Source organism: Lepidochelys olivacea, assembly GCF_965140295.1.
Source record: "Lepidochelys olivacea isolate rLepOli2 genome assembly, chromosome: 11".
NCBI classification, from domain to species: Eukaryota; Metazoa; Chordata; order Testudines; family Cheloniidae; genus Lepidochelys; species Lepidochelys olivacea.
Genome location: NC_140421.1, coordinates 26,691,668 through 26,715,997, shown reverse-complemented (window position 1 = coordinate 26,715,997; position 24,330 = coordinate 26,691,668). Strand labels below are relative to the sequence as shown.

The 24,330-nt window shown below is 38.4% G+C and overlaps 1 protein-coding gene across 3 annotated transcripts in view; it reads right to left on the bottom strand.

Annotated features, from left to right (window-relative positions):
- KIF5C (kinesin family member 5C) overlaps positions 1-24,330 on the bottom strand; it is a 144,885-nt gene that overhangs the window by 15,719 nt on the left and 104,836 nt on the right. For 2 of the 3 annotated variants that reach the window (XM_084643820.1, XM_084643822.1), the window contains exons 22-26: positions 20,859-20,930; positions 19,700-19,804; positions 17,687-17,903; positions 16,350-16,459; positions 3,442-7,253 (exon numbers count right to left, since the gene is read on the bottom strand). In XM_084643820.1, coding sequence (XP_084499946.1) covers positions 16,365-16,459; positions 17,687-17,903; positions 19,700-19,804; positions 20,859-20,930 — 489 coding nt within the window. In that variant the 3' untranslated portion in view covers positions 3,442-7,253; positions 16,350-16,364. Of the gene's footprint in view, positions 1-3,441; positions 7,254-16,349; positions 16,460-17,686; positions 17,904-19,699; positions 19,805-20,858; positions 20,931-24,330 lie in introns of those variants that run through there. The other variant, XM_084643821.1, reaches the window with a different exon arrangement.

The window sequence follows — 24,330 nt, the reverse complement described above, 5'->3', positions numbered from 1 at the left end:
TGGCCTTTTGTTAAATAAACTAGACCTCTAAAAGCCTCACTGAAGTAACCGAAAGACCATTGGGGAGGCCGAGACAAGGATACAACTACTTTCTGCAATGGGCTGTCAGGGTACGCTCTAGGGAGACTATGCATCATAACTATTTCATTGCTAATTAAAGTACCGTTAACCCATTTGTCATCCTTAAGCTTCTGAGTCAACAGCCCATTGCAATAGAGAAGGGACAATTTACATGCCTCTGAATTATATTTTAGGCTGTCCAAAGATTCAGGCAAAAACCACACCATTAGTTTACACTTAGTCAAGGGTTCTGGAACTTTTTTTTTTTTTTTTTTTAAATAATGGAGGTGCTGAAAGCTATTGAAACAAACTGTAAACGATGTATATAATGGAAACAACATCAAGCCAGGGGGTGCAGCAACACCCCCAACACTCATAGTTCCAGCACCTATGCACTTTGTTCACATCTTTAAGATTATCTTCACAACCACATAGGCTAGAGCCTTTTTTATTTTAAATAAAAATTCAGAGTATTTCTGGCATTTGGCTTCCTGTAACTAAAACCAAAATCAACTCACCTGTCCCCTATGAATCAGAGTGTAGGGGTTGAATTGGGCTATGTATTAGCTTTTATCTGCATCACAGTTTACAGTTTCAGGACTGCACATCAGCTAGTAATTACTTCATTACTCCTAAACCTGAATGTTAAATCTTGAACTTACTTGGGGAGTTATCTTGCTTTACTGACCATGTATTGTTAATTTAATCTGAGCTGGATACCGCTGCCAAACCCACCTAAAATCAAAACAGTGGCATGAACACACTTAATCTACCTCCTCCCCAGTTTAAAGTTCCTAATCTTGTAAACTTTTCCAAGTATGCCTACTTGGAATCCTGATGAGTTGGGAGGGAGGGTCTGATAATGCAGAAAAAATTGCTGGATGAAGGCTTAAGACACACTTCCAATTAATTCTACAAACTGTAGTTGAGAAAATGTATAGAAAGACATTTCATTTTATTAGCCTGATCAGTTTTCAGAGTCGCAGAATTAGAGTGAAAAAAGAATGGAGTCTTGCAACCAAAAATTAAACTTTTTTTTAAAAGCTAATGTATAAGATAGGTTAGTGAGGTACATATATAGAACAATTGGTTATTTTTATTAAATGGAGAGTTAGTCTCAAACTAGATGTGTGGCATATTACAAAAGTGACTTACAACATAAATGTGTTGTGTACCATGCTCCTTGAACTTTAATATTTGTTCAGTTAGGTGGGAATCTGCACTGACTTTAGGATGGAATGAAAGAACAAATGTAAATTGGAGCCGGTATTTTAAAGTAAATATAGTGCTGATGAAAGGAGCTGTCTTGACAGCCCAGGTGACTGAAGCCATAAGAGATCCAGCATGGGCAGTGCGAGTGCACATTTAACCCACCAATGACCCTGCTGATCACCAAGCTGTCATCAACTGAACTTTACAGACAACACTTTTTTGACATTAAGGACTGAATTGTCTACTAATGTTTCTGTTTCGGGACTGAAGAGCTTCTCTTTTCAAGACTGCTAAGCCAAATATTTTGCAGTTCCCATTTAAAAATTATATTGGCCTTCAATTTAAGCACCCAAGTTTGGCATGGTTAGAAGAGAAATGTACTGTATTATAGCGTTCCCAGTGTCTTGTCAAGGATACATTCTCATCTAAACTGGTAGCTTTAGGTGGAATTAACATTTGAGTACTTGAACTAATCTCTTCTAGAGATACAAAAATCTTATCCTTTGCTCTTTATTGCAGTTTGGCAAACTGAATTTTGAAAAGGAAGCGGAGAGAGGGAAGGTAATTAACTGATGCAATCCAACCCTCTGAACAAGAAAACTGTTGGGATAGTCCCGCAAGCCTTTTGCTGTTATTGAACTTGTCCTCCAGGCACAAGCTGATCTGTGGGGGCTTTTTTGGTGGGGGGGGATGTTTGGGGGTTTTTGTATCTGATGGGAAAATATATTCTCTCCCCTCCTAGTAAGGCAATTCACAATATCTGCCTTTGCTTGCAAGGCTGGGGAAAAAATGCCCAGGATTGAGTTTCCTGATGTATTCTCTCTAACTCCCTAAAATGGGAAAACTTCCTCATGCTGCTGAAGTGAAGCTGTTTGTTCTGTATACATGGCTTTTGAGCCAGCATATAGAAATTATTCCCCATACACTGAAAACTAATAAGAAAAAGTGTTTAAATTTAAGCATCAAAATAATCAATTGTTAACTCCCAGATTTAATGGCAGAATAACCTCCATTCCCACAGCGATCAGCAGAGAAACAGACTGGAAAATAGTCTATCCAAGAACAGGATTATGTACATATACTTTAGCTGGTCAGTGGCATAGTAGTCAGCAATCAGAAGGCTAGCAGCTGAAATTTGCAATGCCTACTGTGAAGTAAGAGGCCTTCATCTGGCATTGAGCAGCCATCATGAACAAGGAGCTGCCTATTGCTGACAGAAGAGCCTCCTGCCCAAGAATACTATTTTGAGTGTTTAAAGGTTGGTATGGATCCCAAATGAAGCAACAGAATGGAACATATGGTGAAGATTCAAGTGATGATGAATGTCAGCTCATGCACTTTTTCAACAGAAGGTATGTTTATACAGGAAAAAGAAGACCCGCGGTAGTAAGTCTCAGAGCACAAATGTCTACACAGCTATTTTCACCTTGTTTGTGTGTGAGCCCTTTGAACACATCAGTTGACCTAGGCTCTGAGACTCGCTAACATAGATTATTTTGGGGTTTTTTTTAGTGCTTATGAGTATCTAGAGAAATAATCAACTTTCATATCAAGCCTAAACTCCCTCGCAGTTTAATTCTAAAGTAAGTGTTTTAGTGCATCATTTAAACACAAATTTAACAATAAATATCAAACATTAGATAGCTCAGAAAGGGAAGTCGTGAGGATGCAAGAGCCTTCCCCCTTGCACTGTGTGTGTGTAGAGGCTTGCTATAATTGGAGCACAGAAAGCAGACGGTGTCACTATGATTAAGCTCCCTAAAGGGGATAGAATCAGAGAAGGACGATGCCCTACCATCTTTCCCTCACATATGCCAACCAGCAAAGCACGGGTGGATGGAAGATTTGGGTGGGGAGCTGGAAGGGAAGAAGCACTTCCAGCTCCCTACCCAGGAGGTAGAGTCCCCACACCCGCACATGCTCCCCCAGAGCACATGGAAAAACTTTTGAGTACCTCTCACACCTTCGGGGGAGGATTAAAATGCAGACGTTTTTCTAGTGCTCCAATACATTTATACAGCTTGCCACAAAAATAATTAACTTCCATAATGCCAGGAGCTGAGATTTCTTGGTGAAAAAAGCCAAAAAGACATGTCGGCACTACAGACATTGTTAATACATGCCACAAACACAGCATACAAGAAAGTTTAATTCAATTTTATTTTCCACTTCAACAGTTTTTAAATGATACATCATGCAGTCTGCCAGTGTATCCATACATCTTTAATAGATAGTATTTTAGAACCAAGTTTAAAAGATTTATCCATGGAAGGGGGAGAGGGATTCAGATCTGCTGTTAAGAGTTTAATACATTACAGCATCATTTGCTGTAGTGGCAATTTATTCCCCTTGTTACCACCAAAATGTGTCCACAATTTAATTTTTCCTAAAATGAACACTACTGTACAGATACACAGAGCCCAGAAAATACACATCTGCAGTACACATTACACACTTTACAAACTAGACACGCATAATTCTACAGAATGCCTCAGTCCCCATAGTCCTCCTGAAATGAAAAGTATTTCAAATTGACAAAGTTGTTTAAGACAGGCTCTGAAGTGGTGTTTCTGTATTTGTTTAGCAGATATTTGTGTGTTTTTCAGTTCATAAAGTCCTTAAAGCAAAAAATCTCAGCAAGGGTCAATTAAGATTACCCTGCTAGTATGATTTAATGATTCCCTTTCTTGTCATGGGTATCTACTTTATATTATAAAAAGTTATTTTCTCCTCCTTGCTGTCCCTGCTCCCCCGCAACAGAAAATTACATTCACGCTATTGTATGAAGCCACAGTCCTCAAACACTTATTCCTTTCAGATATATGGAATCCAAAGACTAATTTGGTTTAGTTAGAGATTTGTTCATATTTAATGAACTGATGAGGATAGCACTCTATTTCACATATTCTACAGTTATAAATCTACCTGAGAACTGCAAAGGTATGTTAATTCCTGGTTCTTCATAAATTGAAGTTTAAAAAAGTCACTCAGAAGTCTGTTGTAGACAGACATTAACACACTTAAGAATCTATTTTTAAAAAAGTTTCCAATACATTCAGGATAATCTATTCTCACCCTTGTTTGGTGAAATACACACTTGGTTGCACATATCAGCCAAGATCTTTCCAGCTTTTAAAGCATTCCTTACTTTCAGCAAAACCAAAAACACATTTCAATAAATAAATGATGAATTTAAGGATAAAACACAAGATAATAGAACTCATTAGTAAAAAAAAACAACAGAGCAGGAACATGCTGTTAATTAGTAGCAAAATGAAAAATGTGCATTTTAGTTCCATATTGCAAATCAATCCATGAAAGTATCCCCATTATCTTAGTAAAACTTGTCCTGCATGAGTTTTACATATGAAATTTAATCTAAATTATCTAAATCAGTTTCCTTGCAAACAAACATCTAGAATAAATATGAAATTTGACATTCAAAAAGGAAAGAAGAAGGAAGCACAACAGCACTAAGTGAAATAGCAAAATACAGACTTGAGCTCTGAGTTTGAGCTTGAGCTCATGAGCAGAGGCATGGTTTCCATTTGTATATACGATATGTAAGATACTGTAAAAGTAGTACAAAAATGTTGAATGCAAATTATGTAGGATGAAATTAAACTGTTACCTAAAACAGTCTTAAGAATGGAAGATACTAGCAGCAGTATAAATTATAGCAACACATTCATGAGTTTAAATTATGTAAATTTTCAATCCTTCATTTTGAGGATTAGAGTATAATATACCTCTTCAACATTTCAGTGATAACGTGATCAAAGGCAGGATCTAAAAGTTAACTCTGAGACACTTAAGTGATCTAAGCTAGATGGACTGACTGGCTGATCAGCACTAGCATGATTATCTAAGAGACATCAGAGCTAACTCATCAATGAAACTGAAGAGAACTATCTAAACTGTTATGCATAACAGGATAGATTTTGCTTTTTGTTCTGATGTGGAACCTGGGCTTTGTTTTTAAGCTAGAAGAAATTTTTAAATATAGCTGTGTGACAGATTTCAAATCAAGGAGACAGGAAAAACATATTCTACAGTAGTCCAATTATAGGACTTCCGTGTATGAAGAAATAATACAGAATGTTTGATGTATAATAAAATGATAGTAATTCATAGTTGGCATTCCTCTCAGACGTCTTTTAGAAACAAAAGAAGAGGAGATTTGATATTTTTTTACATATACACATTGTAGCTATACACAGCTATTAAGATAGCACAGGGTAACTTTGAAATAGTCCCATTACTGGAAATTGCATATGACAAGTTCACAGTTCATTTTCCTGGTGGTGCCTATGCACATATTTAAAGAAAAATAAAAGAAATGAAACCTAGGAAAATACAAAATAAATTAAATGCAAATGTGAAGTCTTTATTAAATACTTTTAACAAAATGCTCCCCAAAATAGTGCAACATTTAAAAAAAATAAATTAAATCCAACTTACTGTGCTATAATTGAGAGCTTTCTAAATAATTTCTGTAGAAAAAAATGTCTGAAGTAAATTCAGAATCTTTAGATTTCTCTATAGCAGGTTAAATATTTTTAAATATATGTCTAACACCACACAGGACACATTCAGAACCCCAAAACTAACCCCAACATTAAATAAGAATAAACAGCAGCAACCAAGACTAAAGAGGTATAATCTCGCTTTACTCATCTTGAAATCTATACTGCTTTAAGACAGTTTGATATCCATATGTGAAACAAAAGCAGTAGGTACCCAACATAAGAGCTTTGACTTTGGCCCGCTAACCTAGCTTTTCCACGGTGAGTCCAGTGCCCACTGCTGTGAAGATGGAAACTTCATATCTGGCACTAAAAGAGAATGCAAAAAAGGCAAGTAGTCTCATTACTGGTTGAATGAGCTAAAGTTACCCAGAGGCAGATTTAATTATCATCAAGTTCCAGTATGAATTTATCATTTACATTCTTTGCCTTTGCACAATGCTGTATTAACATGTGCCATCTTCCTAAATTCTCTTTCCACAGCACAATTGAAGTATGTACCCCCATGCTCTCTTAGGAGCACTTAATAGAATTTTCTCTAGGTACCCAAGAGACGACTCACTCCCATTTCTGAATTCCAATATGAACCGATCAGGGCTTGCCAGAAACATGATGGGAGGGGGAAGCATTTCATTTTTTTCAAACCAAGATTTCTGCAGCATTTTGAAAACTTTCAGAATTTCATGATGAACAGTGCTTATAAACTCCTGGCTAGCTATCAAATTCAGGGCATACCCATCTCATCATAGGCAGAATTACAAGCAGATCGGATGTTATGTTAGTTCGTGTGATCACTGAACTCCAAAACGTAATGCTATACTAACAGATTTCTCTCCATTCCATAGTTTGATCTTTAACAGGTATGATAGTAAAGGATATTTTTATACAGGTCCAAAGATTTTACCAGGATATTAAAAATGCTTCTTTGGGGAAATTTACTTCAGAAAATGTGTTTAAAATAATTTAATCATATAGCAGCACATTTTCATCTCCTAAAAATATAAAATAAATATGTATATTATACAGTAAATCAGTCATGATAGAACACAATCAACTGCCTTTGATGGCACTTGGTCAATGAATGATTAACTCTTTGATGCCAGAAGTCAGGATTTACTGATTCCACAGAGTATTTCAAACAGCATCAGTGCCAGCAGAGAAGCCCCAACCTAACCAGCGCCAAGGGGTAAAATTAAGTCAATGGAAGATATTTTGAATGGCAGACCTTCTATTGTTACTTAGATGGATATGTTACAGATATTGTACAGGTTTCCAAAGAAGAGCTGAGCTGAACACACTTCTGTACACATGGAGATTCTATGAAGCTCAAAGTATTTGAAAACAGCGCACTGCAGATAGCTGTAGAAAGTACATGGACAGGACACAGAGCAAGTTGAAGAAAAAAAATATCAGTGAATTAATGTCTGTCTTTTAACATGCTAAGTGGAGCCTGACCTGTCAAAAGAGGAGAAGAGAAAGAAAAAAAAAAGTTAGCGAACATTTAGGTCAGCAAGGGAACATTTATTGGGCCCAATCCTGTAAACAAACTACCCACATAAAGAACTTTAAGCACAGGAGCAGTCCAGATATCATATATGGGATTACTCATATGCTTAAAGTTAAATGTGCATCTAAGCGTTTGCAGGATGGGGCCTTAGACAATAAGCTACAAAGGCAGGGGATTTTTTATCTATTTTTAAAGCGCCGAGTAGACAATTGGCACAATACATAAAGATATTAATAACCCTGGTGAAAATCATTCTTTTCCATCGGAAATATAATGTATAATATAATGATATAATAATAATTTAAATATTGAACCATTTACAATCATAGAGTACTTAATTGTTTTTTCCTCCTTTCCCCTCAACCTTTTCTATTGCTAGGTATATGGATATAACAGTAGAGATGTACAATTCAGAATCGGATATCTTTACTAACAAGCCCATTTGTCTAAATATTATTCAGTAAGGAACGTATCTGTATTTGAGTTTGTAACCACAGCCGGATGTGGATAAAGAAAAAGAAATCACATCCAAAGGTGCAATGTATGTCTTTACATAGAGAGGCTCCTCTGATTGTTCAACCTCTATCCCTCTTATCCACCACAAGTAATGGATCAAACAATTTAAGGAAACAAAGTTCAAGGTATATAAAACAGCCAAGTACAAGGGGGAGCTACTTAAAGTACATTAAAATAATTTCACAAACAGCAACTTGGAAGAACTGGCTTCCAAGAAAAATATTTGATTTTAAATCATGTAATAGGTTTCCCATTATGTATATATCAAAATTCCCGGTTTTATTTGCTTATCACTAAACCAATTAATATATTTAATACTTTTCTGCATGTCTGGTTATAACAATAATTGGAGATTAGCGGAAGATCAAAGTCCTGCTCCCAGGCAATCCAATTATTCTCTTTTTCTTGTAAGTTTGTTATTGTAAATAAAAAAAAGAATAAATGCTGTTATCCAAAATGCAATTAAAAAGTCAATGGACCCAATACTTCTTTTTATCTGTGTTTTCAATACCAAAACACTGAAATTTTTTCTTTAAGTTTGCTTTGAAACAAATGCAAGGACAGTATTTCAGCTTCTATTCACTCTGTTTGTAAATTCTTGCCAACTAACCAGAGCAGCTTTTAATATATGCTTTTTATTGGTTGATTAAATAATGTTCTAGCTTGTGTAAGTATTGGGAGGTGCTGGGAACATACCACAGATTTCAGGATTAGGAAAAGGCACAGAGATACATGACTAGCCTATGTTTACACAGTATTTCATTCACACACATCCCAACACATATTGCTTTAATAATTCCAGTAGACCACGGAGTGGCATTACTTCTATTGTAAAAGTATTTCCATTTGAATTTCCCCACCTCTTACTAAATAAGGTGTCATGCAAATTTCAGCAAATATCAAGAAAAAGTGGGAGGAGCAGGGAACAAGCCACCTTGAAGACTGAAACATGACGACATTCATATATCATCAAGGAAGAACTGAATACATTTGTAGGCTTCCTACCTATCGTTAGCTAGTCTGTTCGGTATTTCCACACAGATAGTGGGCTCCAAGCACATCAGTTTGCTTATTTGTATATCATCATCTGGTTGCAGGTCAGTATCTGAGTAGTAGTGCTGGTAGCAAACAAAGTTTTGGGGAATGCTTTTGTGTTCATTAAGCTTCTCTCTAACAAGGTGGTTTGTGAGAGAGAGAGTTGTGAAAGCTTTTGGCTTTCCACACTTGACCCTCCATGGCTCAGATCCTCAGCAGCACCAGAGCTCTACTCAGTGTCACTTTTCTGCTCCCCTGATTCCTGGGACTGTGGAGGCAGATCCAGCCCCAGCTATAGTTAGAGCAGAATCAGGAATGCTCTAAACTATGCCTGGATGTCACAGCCCCCCAAAAGCCACTGAGCAGTCATGAATGGCCACAGTGCCACACTGCTCTGGGCATGCCCCCAAAACAAGAACTGCTACATTTTTTTCTCTTCTTCAGCACCCAGCTCAAAGTCAACAATGTGAATTACTACGGTCATACTTCAAGGATCTGTCAGGCCCTGACTTTTTGTGTTTTATTTATTCACTTTTTTTAAAAGCTGTTATTAATACAAATTATTTCTATAACTTGAAAAAACACATGAAAACAACTCATTTAGGTTTGAGCATTCCCTGCAGTGTTTGCAACTTAGACAATTGCTTGACAGCATGAAAAGCAGAAAATGAAAACTGACTATTAGCATTGTCCAAACCAAGCAAAATGCAACAACCTCCTTCTCACCCCATGAACCATCCCTTCTCCTCTTCACCAGATTAATGGTGAAAAATAAATAAGCCATTTGAAATTTGCAGTTTAAAAAAAAAACAGCTTAAGTTGCATTTAGTAACACAAGTAGATTCTTTTATTTTAAATGTAGTTTTTAAATTTGGCCACGTATCTTTAAATTCCCTGGCTAAGCATCACAGAAACTAAAATGCTCAACCAAGTTCTGGAATTTGGGTTTGATTTGTAGCTAGTCAGGAGGAGACTGTGTGCATGCGTGGTGAGAAGATTTTTTATAAATAAAACAAAAATCTCCCACCACACACTTTTCCCCAAAAGTCAAAATTTTTAAATTCTAAAAATTTCGTTGAAATTCAAAAAAATTTTGAACAGCTTTAGTTTGATCTACTCTGAGTTTGTAATTAAAAGAATTGGTTCAGAACTGGTTAAGTAATTGTGGAACCAAAGTAGAAATTTTGAATTCCTTGATGTTCTGTCTCCATTACGCACTGGCACCAGAGTAACTACATTGATGTACTTACTTACTAGTGCAGACACAGTGCACAGTGAAGTGAAGATGACACTGGTTATACTTATCTAGTAAATTAATGGAGTAGCCACACCAGCAAAAAAAATCCCACTTCTTATCAGTGCAGCACATCTACATTTGAGGTTTGCACATTTTGCAAATTTCTCTAATGTGGATAGGGCCCAACACCTCTGACATGATGCTTACAAAACACTTGACAATGGTTAAGCAGCTAGTCTGCTATGACTGCTACTTATGCCAATTATTTCCCTGTTCCCTTCTTCTCTTCATTCCCCTTCTTTCTTTCCTCCACCTGCTGTCTTGTCATATGCGAAGTAACTTGAACTAGAGACTGTCTTTTTACTAGATGTGTACAGCTTCTAGCACAATGGGACCACGACTGGGCAATCAAAGTCTTGATTGAGTGACTTGGTTTCTTTGTCCAGATCTAGTTTTTTATACTTGCACACGTTTGGATAAGCATTGTACCACTGGAGCTAGTAGAAATGGCAAAAATAGCACTGACTTACCAACAAATGCTTTGCCATGCTGTGATTAATAAGTTAACATCAATAACCAGACCAACATCAATAAATGACTATTATCTCTAGTGTGAAATGATCAATGGCTATTAAGATAACTTCCCTCATCATGTCATAAAATTTCCATTCCGGAGACAGAGTAGGCTACGCCACTTAATAATAAACAGTTCATGTAAGAATCACATTCCTGTTTCGTTGCTGTTGAGAGATTATAAAGGAAGTTCAGCAGGGCACAATTTTATTTCACAAGTTCTAAAACAATTCAAATGATGGGGTGCCATGGTGATGATTTATCAGCTATGCTGTGAAAATAATCTGTGTAAGTATCCGTGCAAGACATTCCATTTTAATAATACACTGACAGTTATGCAGTGGCTTTCATCCAAATATCTCAAAGCATTTGGACAACTGTATCTAGCCAGGAATCACTTGCTCAGCCAGGTTGCAGCGTACTGGCACTTAGCTGCTGGGTCAAAGTAATCTCAGAGAGTAAATAATTTGGTAAATTGACCAAGGCATATTAATGGACTGGAGAATGAAGTTGCCCTCCTATATTTTGGCAATATAATTGAGTTAAAAGAAAAAAATTTAAAGCATATAGTTATATTCTGAAGTAGCAACTCTAAATATGGTAACACAAAGTTCCACATTTATTGTGTCAGTGACTTCCAGATCAAAGTTACTCAACTGACCAGTTATTAACTGTCATATTCTAGGATCTGAAATTCAAGTAATGTCTTTTATGGCCCAAGCATAATGATCATTAAGAAATATTCCCCATATCAAAAACTACCTTATATTACACATGTACCATTTTTAATAGGGTTGCATAGATGTAACAGAGTGAATTTGGTCCTGCAACTGGAAATTAAATAAAGATTCTATGGATTATGCAAGTACCAAAACAGAATCCTGCTCATAGCTGTGCTGGTTTTCTGTTCTAGTGAGATTAAAAACTTGAAAAGAAAATTAATATAAAGCATATATGACAGTTTTGTCAAAAATGCTGATTTGTTGAACCCAAAATGTTTTGTGAAGACATTTCAGGTTAGACAAACTTTCAAGAATCACCTCAATTTCATGCATAGCTGCTGATCCAGGGGACATGTTTTATTTTAGGAACATCATGTGTCAGTGTGTCCAAAATTTAAAAATTTCAGAATCTCTTTGCAGGAAATTTCCAGTTTCAGCCAGATTTAGTTCCGAGGTCTGTTGATACAGGGTGTTTAGCAATAGTGTGCTCCTGCAACATGGAAGCAGTGAACAGAGTCTCTGAGAAGATGACCGCTTCTGCAGTTCAGTTTGTTTGAGGGCTTCTTGCACCTGCTTTGTAGCAGATTTGATTTTGCCATTCATTATTGTACTTTTGTGCAGATGATTTCCTAAAGGCTCACTCATTATATGCCGATACAGTTTCTTCTTCCCAGAATAGTTCTTGTTGTAGAACTTCTTATGTGCCTCTTACTGAACACTTTTCCTTTGTACTTATGTGTCGATGACAATACAATGAAGTTCTTAGGTTATGTTGCTGGCAAGACCAAAAAGCAAACTTCAATTAAGAATGAGCTAATACATGAAAAACCCCATCAAAGGCTTGCCCATTTCATCTATAGCAAAAATATGCTGCCTGTAGCCACAGGGTTCAAGGCAAACACAAGCAGCAAAAACAACCCACACAGGATATTACATAGCTTTAATGTGATTAGACGAATGGTTTGCATGCATGTATGACAAGAAACATTCTCAGCAAAAACCACACAGTATCCAAGAATGCTTAGTGCCTAAAGGAAACAGCAAACTTTCAAAAAAGAAACCAGAGAAGAGCCACAAAATAGCAGAATAAGAGCCGTTCTTAAGGGAGGGGAAAAAGTCAAAATCACTGGACAGAACGTAACCATCCCCCAGCCTCTTCCACAATTGATAGGCACCTGGCTAGAGTCCAAGTCATTTTAGTCAGTGTGATGGAACTGTACAGTTAAATAAAGCTACTAACTGCCTAAAATAATAATTAGAATTTTAAAATTTCAAAGAAATAAGCACTTTTAAGAGACCGTGCGTTACAAAATATGCTAGAGAGGATACATTGCTGGTCCTACCAGTAGAAGCCCCTTTGCTCATTTGAAATCCTCGTGACTAATTCAAACTGTTAGCTAATAGTTTTTCAGTTGAAATCTGCCAGAAAAATGTAGAAAATATAAAAAAGCGAATAATAGGTTTACAAAAAACTTATGTATTAACATCAACATCAGCATGGAGTTAACCATGTGAAGTCGTCAGCACACTGTCCCAGCGCAATCCAGGCCACATTTACTAGAGTTTAAAGATGATGAATCTGCTGAGAAAGGGGGATAATCAGATGGCTAGGAATTTCCAGCCTTTATAGGAAACAAATTTGTGAAGCAGTCATGCACACAAAAAGGGGGAGGGAGGCTCCAACCAACCACATTTCCTCCCTTCATGAGCAATTCCTTTAAAAAAACATTTTCAGGAGCGTCATACTGGCTCCACCTGGTGCACAAATATTGAAGAACTTTCATGGTTCTCACTGCTTGACAAATGTTTTTAACTAGCTCCACATTCAAGGAGCTAACGTAAATCAATGAAGAACGTATGAACAAACTATATCTGAATTGGGATATTTAGCCACAATCTATATATACAGACAAAAATTCCTAGATGAGGAAAAAGCCACATGAACATATCAAAGCTGTACACAGAGATAAATGCTTAGGCAAAGCTGAGAAAACAGAGAGGAGAGGAAACATTTAAAGCCAGCAAACTGATAAAAGGATTAGGCTTCACAGATGCATACATTTTAGGGTCAGAAGGGACCACTGTGATCACCTACTCTGATCTCCTGCATAACACAAGCCATAGGACTTCCCTGAATTAACACCTGTTTCACATCCAATAGCTAGAGTCGAATTAGAGCATATCTTTTAGAAAAACCAGTCTTGATTTAAATATTTCCAGTGATGGAGAATCCACCACAGCCCTTAATTAGTTGTTCCAATGGTTAATTATCCTCACTGACAAAAATGTGTGCCATATTTCCATTCTGAATTTATCCAGCTTCAACTTCCAGCCATGGAATCTTGGTATATTTGTGTCTGCTAGAAGGAAAAGACCTCTATTACCCAGACTTGGGTTCTGTTCCTGGTTCTGCCTCTGGCCTGCTGTGACACCTTGGACAAATTACTTCACCTCCTTGCCTCAGTTTCTCCTTCTGTAGACTGGGGATAATGACACTGACCTCCCTTTGTGAAGCACTTTGAGATCTACTGATGAAAAATGCTATACAAGAGCTAGATATTAATGTAACTATAAGCAGCCCTTTTGTCCACAGCATCACATTGTTAGCTGATTAACCACCATGACCCCGAACTCTTTTTCAGTCAATGCTTCCCATGAGAGAGTCCCCCATTCTGTAAGTATGGCCTATACTCTTTGTTCTTAGATGCATTATTTTACATTTGACCTTACTAAAACACAAAACATTTGCTTGCACCCAGTTTACCAAGCACTCCAGATTGCTCTGTATCAGTGACCTGTCCTCTTCATTATTCATCACTCCCCCAATATTTGGGTCATCTGCAAACTTCAGCAGCAATGATTTTATGTTAGGTAGCATATGGACAACCAATCTCTGAGGTTGGACCCTCCATCTAGAAACGCTCAATGATAATTTCTCAGTTACTAGAACATGGAGACCTGTCAGTTAGCCAAATTTTAATCCATTTGACACGTGTCATGTTGATTTTGTATTGTTCTAGTTTCTTAATCAAAATGCACGTGTGTTAAAACTGCAGCGATGCTTGATGTAGCGTAATTGCCTCTATTGCATATCCTGAACGTTGCTTGTATTGTATGATCCTAGGGGGAAAAAGCCCTCCTTGAAAGTCAGCTTTGCCATTCACGCCTTTGCTTACAATGCAGTAAGATCTTCACCACCACTAAACATCAATGAAAGTCATAATACATGAACTAGAGCTGGGTGGAATTTTTTTTCTGAACACATGTTTTCCATCAGAAAATGCCAGTTCATCAAAACAACTTTTTTCATAGGAAAGGGTCGGTTTTGATGAAAAATTTTCAACTGAAAGATTTTGAAGTTACCAGAATGTTTCAGTTTGACATTTTCAAAACAAAAATTCTGGTTTTCTGGTTCAAAACATCTGCTGTAAAATACGGTAAATAGTAAAAAATATGGTCAAATTCGAAATAAAACATTTCAAAATTATCAAAACAAAATGTTTTGATTGACCCAAACCAATTACCTTTGGATTTTTGGTTTGTGAAAATTTGCAATTTTGATTCTGCATCCCAATTTGGCATGGGAACATTTTTTTAAATCTCCAACATTTTTGCAGGATTACAAAATTGTTTCCCACCCGGTTCTAATATAAACAACCCAATTCCTCTTTCACTTTCCTAGCAAAAACATACAGCTAATCTCAACATGTTGGCCAACACCGATCCCCTTCCTCCGGCTAAATGGCAGAGTGGCTGAGGCATTAGCCCACTGCCATATTGTTCTCCCTTCTCTTTACAACTGCTACCATTGCTCTAGCTGCTCGTGTTATTGAGTTTGGTAGAATGTGGTGCAAGAAATTGAACGTTGCTGTGTAACAGCTGCAGAGGATTAAAACAGAGGATGGTTCTTTCTGAAACTTGTTCTGCTTGCTGGCTGTCTGGAATTACAGTCACCTTAATTCAGTACTGGATAAAGCCAAAGCTAATCAAAGAGCAATTGCCTAATTTCACCTTCCTTCATTTTGCATCAAGGACACTTTTCATCAGCATTTTTATAAGACACCAGTTTTTGTATATCCTACAAAGTTTCCAAATTGCTGCTTTTTGTTCCTCTTTGGAATGCCACTTTCCATAAGCAGCATTGACTGTACATGCTTTAAGCTAGGCCTGTATTGCTACAGGAATGACCTACCACGTCTCCATCTCTGAAGTGGTTTCTCACCTTTATGGCATGAGATCTGCTTCTCGAAGTTCACATTCTGAATGGGGTCCAGTAGACATCTTCATCACCCAAGCATCTAGAATCACTGAACAGCCTGTTTCTGCATGTGTGCAAGGGCACACATACAAAATAGTTGCTCTTAAACTTTTCAGCTACATACCCAGGGTACCCAGAGGTAATGTTATTCTCTACCCTAAATATAGGGAATATTGCAAACAATGAGGGCACACTATATTATCCAAAGCAAAAAATGGAAAGTTTGCAAGGGCAACCACTGTACATGGGGAATCCTCTATATATAACATATGGAATGTACAAAACTAAACCCTAGTTTAGCTTATATTTGTAACAGTTCAGTTTACATAAAAAACATCCACAATGGGAAGGTTGCTTGCACGTTGTTGTAGCTGTGTTATTCCCAGAGAGATAAGGTGGGAGAGGTAATATATTTTATTGGACCAAATTCTGTTGGTGAGAGAGACAAGCTTTTGAGCTACACAGAACTCTTCTTCAGGTCTGGGCATAATGAAAAAGAGCAGATAATCTAAACCAGCAGCTTGCGAAGTGTTCTGACAGTGCATTCCTTCTCACTACAATGGTTATTAATGTTCTTCATAATTAAACCACCAGAAAAATAGATTCCATACAAAAGCCTTCACAGGTTTTCTAAAAACAAGAATAGGAAATAAAAGGAGTGAATGTTGAACAGCAACAGATTTAAAAGTCATCTTGAACTCACTGTTTATTTCATGTTCTAGCAGTAACTGTTGTTTGACATTCCTCCTCCTCGGATACCATGAACAGCTGTTGGAGAAGATGCTGGGTAATGGCCAGGGCGGATAGGCTTGGCTGTAGTGTGAAAATCAGAACAAAATTTAGCACTCACTTTCTGCTCTAGCACATCACTGTACTGTTATAAAAGTAACTGTTCTAGGCATTTCCTGACAGCTACAATAGTTTGGGCCAAATTCTGGCTGTGGGGAAAGTGGCAACTTCCCTCACCCTGCCAACAGCCACATGCTGCAAAGATGATCATTTGCACCTGTTTTCTGCCAGTGATCATCCCTCTATACAACCATTTCCTACATTCTGCTTCTGGAAAAAGAGCTTCTCAGTGCAGCTGAGTGGGGAAGACTGTACATGGTGACCACTGCTTGGCTTGGCCAGCCAAGTACTTGCATGTGCCCACTACTATGGAGGAGAGGAGAAGGTATCTTTGGGGGACTTTCTGGAGGAGGCAGAATGAAAGTATATGTGCTCCCTGCTGCTCCCTCAGGTTGTCTGGTGCTCCACCACAAAATTTGAAAACGGTTCCACAATGAATTCCACTTTAAACACCACGTGGCTGTGTGTGCAGTCTGTCCAGTGTCCTGGTAACATCAGACATGCCCAAGCTGCACAGCAATTACATTTTAAAATAAAGTGTGTACAGAAGTGAGAGGATGAGAAAGGGGGGAAGAGCAACAAGGGGGATAGAAGAGACAGTCCAACTTAAGAAAGGTCGTTAGAAGTACATAAGACACATTAAGCTATCTAAATCAGTAAACAAATATCTGAGGAGCTTTATCCTTCAGGTGGATTCTGTTCTACAAAAGTGAGGTAACTGAAGTGTCCCTGGGTGGGGCGTGCACATCCTGTTCGGGGAGGCTATTCCCTTGCCTCAGCCCTTCAGCTGGAGGCCCCGCCCCACTCTGCCAGAAGCCCCACTCCACCCCACCCCTCCAAGCTTTCATTCTGCCTCCTCCAAAGCAGTCCAGAGGAGCCCCGAGTCCTGGTCACCCAGACCAGTCTGGAGGAGCCCCTCGCCTGGGGCACCTTAAGGAGCCCTGAGCCCAGCCGTGGCCTGGCCCCAGGGCTGCAGCAGGGAGCATTAGCAGAGATTTGGAGAGGCTTAGCCTTCCCCAGCCTTCATTACCCACCGCCCATGGAAGTGTCCTTCCTGTAAGGAAGGGTGCACTGGTGAAATACAGCTGGGAATCCATAGTTTGCCCTGGAAGCCTTCTACTATCACAGCACTTTTAAAACCTACACAAAGTTTGTGAACAACCCAATACCTTGTTTGCTTTATGTCCTTACCAATCTGAGCAGAGTGTGCTCTCCTTGCCATGTTCTTGGCTCTTACAGCCTCTTTAATGCGATCTACCTCCTGCTGGTAGCGTTTGCGGTCCCGCATGGCATTCTCCTTAGCTTCCTTCAGTGCACTTTCCAGAGTCTTAACTCTCTCTGCTGTAGCTCGAAGTCGTTTTTCCAGCTTAGGAAGCTCACAACGAAGATCTGCATTATCACGTACCAACTGTAGTAGGAATAAGAAGAAATGGTATTACTCCTTTTGCAAAGCCATATGGTCTAGTGGATAAGCCATCATGACACACGGGAATAGAAGATTTCACTGTCATCCTTAAGGAAATGTACTGGGACGAAACAAATAGGGTTCTGTAAAATTCATTGTAAAGTACACAGGAAAGAGGAGGCTTTTTCAACTATAATGATTTAGGGTTTGGTATTCCCTTGTTCTTCCACCGAAAACCTGAACGTTTTGTATGCTGTGTTTTAATAGCTGTGTTGGTCCCAGGATACTAAGAGAGACAAAGTGGGTGAGGTAATATCTTTTATTGGACCTACTTCTGTTGGAGAGAGAGAAGCTTTTGAGCTACACAGTGCTGCTCAAAGAGAAGTCCCGTAATGAAAGTTTTGGATATGCAAGGAAAGCAAGAGTCAAACCTCTTTCAGTGACAGCTGTGTTTAATTTGTAAACCTCAACACCATCTTTAGGAAATAAATCTGCCTAAATTTAATTTCAAAGATAAATAAATCAGCAAGCATAGCTTGTGGTCCAGATTCATACAAGATCAAAGCAGAGATGCTCTTTGTGTTCCATATCCTTAAACTTCATGCTACTAACAACAAGACTGTTTCATGTATTAGACTGCCTTCAGCACTACCTTCTTGAACTGTACCGGCATCAGTGGTTAAATGCATGTGAAACAGAGCCTAGTCTCCCATTTCCTGTCAGCTCTTTCTTCCAACCTCAGTAAGGATTTAGAGCTTGTTGAATCAGTCTGCTGCTGCTGAAACCTCACAAAGGGGAAAAAATGATCAAGCAACAATGAATTCATTAACCTTCAGCACTCTGACTACCCACAGATATTTAACATAGGGGGAACACCTAGTTTTCTGCGGTTTCAGATGAACTACTGGAAGCGAGTGGGCATTCCCCATCACAGAGGGCGGATGGGTTTCTGGCTGCCAGGAGCTGGGCTAGCATCAGGACTCTTGGGAGGAACCAGTCCTTAACCTGCACAGAGAACCCTACATCTTCTCTTCCATACTGCACTCCACTTCCCCCTGCTGTCAGTTCCAGATTTCTCCCTCAAGCCAGGAACCACTGTTGGCAAGATAGGTCATACCTGCACACCCGTCTAGAGACAGGAAAGAACAGTCATAGAGCCAGCAACAGAGGAGAGCAGGGGGGAACAAAGGGACAGGCCCAATGAGGGATGTGTGTGTGCTTTATTCATCTCTAGTCCCTACATAAAAGGGCACTGAAGATAACTATCGGTCTTGTTTTTTTAAAATGTTGTACTGACACATTGACAAAGTCTTGCCCAAACAATTACCAAAGCACATTAGACTGGCATAAATATACACAAATGTATATTTATGCCAAGCATCACATATTCATGACACATGCATTCATTACACAAACACTGTGAGTATAGGAGACCAACTCAGACTCCGATTCACTCCTGATGCAATGAATTTTAACTGAATATCATGGGTATTTTGGCAATTTAAACATTATTTCAATCAATCTAACAATATCTGAGGCAAATTACTGTCAATAAACTATCCTGGGGTAATTATATAGATAATTAGTCTCAGTTAATTACAAAATCATCCATCAAAAAAGGTCAATTAAAAATGTGATTTGGAATCATATAAAATAGTAAAAAGTTAACAGGATTCTCCTAGGGCTAGAATTTCAGTGAAGACCATGGTTAAAAATTAACTGAAGGAAAACTACTAGACGAGCCCACTTTCTATTTAAAGAGTGACTGCTAAAATCGAAGCCAGAGGTATTAGTCCCACCTGTTTGTGAACCTTTGTAAGCTGCTCCAGGTTGTTCTCAAGAAAGGAAATTTTCTGCTTCTGAGCAGCACTTCCTCCTCCATCATCGCTGTCCAGTTCAACACTCTGCACAGAGACCAAATTATAGAATTAGAGCAAAGCCTTTGAACCCAGGGAGAGGGGAAAGCTAGGATTTTGTTGGGGGTCTTGTAAGTCCCCAAAGGGAGACTACTTCTCAACAAACAGGTCAAAAAGACATTGCTTTTTCTGTTCATTTTGTGTTCTCAACAGCTACATTCCCTCAATATGGAAATTAAATAAATAAAAACTGTCACAAAAAAAACCTAAAGGATCTGGAAAGGGGAGTGCCGTGAAACCTTTTGACTAGCTTTCATGTTGACAAAAATTTCAGTTTGTCTGTGATAAAAAATACCTTAAATTCTGCTAAAAATCATATGTCGGAGGTGCACAATGAATTTCTCAAATTTATTTTGCCTGGGAAAAGGATGAGGAGTTTTGAACCATAAAAAAGTACCACAGCCCACAATTCTGGCTCAGGTCAGCACAAGTTTTAGGTGTGGGTTTGGGGCAGTTCTGGTTCACTAAACTCTGAGTCAGTAACTGAACTGATAAGAAAAGAAGTACTTGTGGCACCTTAGAGATTAACCAATTTATTTGAGCATAAGCTTTCGTGAGCTACAGCTCACTTCATCGGATGCAGTGAGCTAAGTGAGCTGTAGCTCACGAAAGCTTATGCTCAAATAAATTGGTTAGTCTCTAAGGTGCCACAAGTACTCCATTTATTTTGTGGATACAGACTAACACAGCTGCTACTCTGTGAACGGATAAGTGAGATCAACCTATTTCACTGAATAACTAGTTAGAGGAAAAAGCCTCAAAAACAGGAGCTGAAGCAGAATTTGATTTTCCTAGACAGATCTGAGAGCACTCCAAATCCCACTCTCCCAGCGTACAACTAGCAGGGGAACAGCAAGCTCTCAGGCTCCCAGAAACCAAGGTAACTGGGCAAGGTATAAGAACATTGATAAATAAATTACAAGTCTGCTGGATTTACACCAGGAATTATATACACTAAGCAATATAATAGCCTGGCAAGATTTTTACTGGGGGAAAGGGGGAGATTGTGTTAAAATAAAATCCAAGTAAGATTTGAACTTACTTTTTTGACTCGAGTGGTGAGGTCTTGAACAAAGAGTTTTCGTAGGTTGTGGAGGGTCTGAAGTTCTCTTGCCTGGAAATAGAATTTAAACAAAAAGTCAGTAAAATTTTTGCAGACACTGTTGTAAACTTTCTCCTCACATAAGAACATGTAGGGTAAATTATAGTATAAGTATATATGCAGGTATGCCTGAAAATATACATATATCATTACTGTTTAAGTAACTTTAAATTAATGAATTGCATTAGTTGACAGAAGGGCATGAATTTGGGATGTAATTGGTGTGTGGGAATCTGATGGTTTCACAAAAGTGATTATCTAGTGTGAAACAGTACCTCTATCACACCTCACTTTACTGTCCATAATCATTTCACATCAGCCAAAATTGAACTGATTGTAAAAGGGGGGGAAAAACCATCACAATGAGTTAAGGCTTAGTTCATGTGACTAAAAGAAAGCAATTGTAATTAGGAAAAAACCCAAACCCTTGTTTGTACATGTTCTGTCTCACTCAGTCACATCCCCATAGTTCACTGTTTTTTGCTATGTGTCTGCAGTGACGTTCTCTCTGAAAACACATCTAACAAACTGAAGAAAAAAATAAATCAACCAGAAAGACAGTCTCAAAAGCTGGCTGTGGTAACATGTACCCAGCTATTAAATGATGCTTAAATCATTGAGCCTTGGATTCATGCTATAACAATTTTGCTGATCAAACCTATGCACTGAAAGATGGTGACATTATACAGGCCCTTAGATACCAAGGTGATAGGTGCCTTATAAATACCACAGGTTCGTTCCTAATCTTTCAACACTACTTAATTTTGCTAAACTTCAGCATAATAGCCACTTCATTCAAAGAGAAATGCGAGAGGCGTGGCACAGTCTTAATCCTTTGCCCATTCTGTGAAGGGCAGAGAAACCAGTTACAGGAAGGAAATGTGCATAACTATTTGGATAAACAGTGAATTCCAACCCATTCTCCACTTTTTAGATGCTGCACTAGTATGAAGGATATGCCCCAAGTTGATAAGCACAGCCTTTGCTTTTCTATCTTATTTTCCTCTTCTCACACACTGAAATTTGAACTGGCCACTCAATAAATCAGGAGCAATAAGGCTATAAGCTTTTGGACTGCCACTTCTTATCTTTATCACTTACTGGGAAAAACTAGGAAGTGATTCTGAACCCAAAACAGGAGATGTTACTGCAGAAGGACGGATAGAAGTGCTTACTTCCAATTATCCACAGACACAAAAAAAACAAAAATCAGTAGAAAAATGTGATGTACAATTATCCACATATACGGTTGTATTCATAACACATACCTTACACTGTTCTAATACAAACATACAGGTGGACATTACTACTCTCTGAAGGGGAAATGTAATTTAGAGCTAGACAGAGATTATTCTTATCCCACAGCTCTTATCCAAAGCAAGGGGCAGCATGAGTCCCTCTACTGCCCCAGAGAAACTCAGTCACAATTCCTTCCCTGGTTCCATCCTGAAACTAAGCAATCCGCTACTGATTACTTCCCTCACCACACTGGCTCAACTGTGCTGGTGGTCGGTGGGGGGCCAAGTTAAGGCTATGCCCATTCTCTAGCCCTGCTCACCTACCTGCACAGGACAGGGAAATAGCAACCCCATGGAGACAATTCTCCCCTCCACACAGTGACCTAGGAGGCACACCGTGCTTGCAAGGGGTTTACAGTCCCTTACTTCTTTGTTCACTTGGGAAAGCCTCGATCTTCGACTAAAATGGCACATGTTGCATATAATTTGTTTTACTTGATTCTTCCTCCTGCTGCAGTAATTACCGATTGAAATTTTGATCATTGCTAATATTTTAATATAGCTGCTGCAACGCCCTCCGAGATGCCATGGGAATGAACAAAAGAATGCATGAGTGTACAACAGTTTAAGTAGTTCCTTGAATTTAAACAAAAACATCATCTGATATAAATCAGTGCAAAATGTCCATGTCCTACTGCTTAAAACTGAGCTCCAACTATATCGCTTACTCACTGAATAGGACAATATCGTCACAGGTCATTCTTACAATTCTTGAGCAGTATGAGCTGCAAGAGAACTCATCTGAAATCAGGAGGGTAGTTAAACACTTTTTCTAAAATCAGGAAATGTTTATATCAAATTATATATATTTTATATATGAAATCTGGGTGCCTAAAGTTCAGCTTCAAAATAAAAATAGCCTGATTTTTGAGACTGCTCCCAGGGTCACAGCCTTAATTTTAAATTACGCTCCAAAGGAAAAAAATAAGCAAACATACATAAGCAATTATGCTTCTTGAATTCAAAAATACAATATTTTGCACAGAGTTAATCAACAACTTCTATAGTAACTGGAAGAATTACTAAAAAATGAAGTTCTGTAAAAAGTTTAAAAGATAATGTTTACCTTCTTGAGCAAAACATTTCAAGGAAAAACAAAACTGGCTAGAGCCAGACAAATTTTTGACAAGGGCTGAACAAGTTTCACCATACAGCTCTGAATACACACATCTTTCCTGAACTACCTCTGACATTCCAAACTTGAGCAGAAAAAACTGCCTACTGTGTGGTAGTTTTGGGGCACACACCAGTGTCTACCTGGGATTTGAGAAACACTACCAGATTTATTTTTCCTTCAGATTCAGTTTTCAGAAGTAAAAAGCTAGCATGTTAACCTACCATACAATCTACTCCTCCTTCATAGGCTGACAGAAATGTAGGGCAGGAAGGGACCTCAGGAGCCCCCTGTCCTGAGGCAGAGCCAAATACACCTAGACCATCCCTGACCGGTGTTTGTCCAACCTCCAGTGATGGGGATTCCACAGCCTACCTTGGAAGCCTATTCCAGAGTTTAACCATCCTTACAGTTAGAAAATTTTTCCTAATATAAAACCTAAATTCTCCTTTTTGCAGATTAAGCCCATTACTTCTTGTCCTACCTTGAGAGGACATGGAACACAATTGATCATCTTCCTCTTTAGAACAGCCCTTAACATATCTCAATACTTATCAGGTCACCATCAGTCTTCTGTTCTTAAGACTAAACATACCCAGATTTTTTAATGTTTCCTCATACATCAGCTTTTCTAAATCTTTTATCATTTTTGTAGCTCTCCTCTGAACTCTCTGCAATTTGTCCATATCTTCTTAAAGTATGGCACCCAAAACTCGACACAGTACTCCACCTAAGGCCTCACCAGTGCCAAGTAGAGTTGGACAATTAAGTCACTTGTATTGTAATCAAGAAGAAAACCACTATTGTTTCAACCAGCCTTTTACCTCTTCCAAAAGTCTTGTATATTACACAAAGCCAAAGTAAAAGAGTTTCACAAGAAGATTTCATAGCACTGATCTGAAGACAGAACTAGTTCTTCAAAAGAAGTGTCCTTTCAGTACGGATTGCAGAGCATAATGCATTTTATATAGGATTATACTGAATGCACAGTGACAAAGTA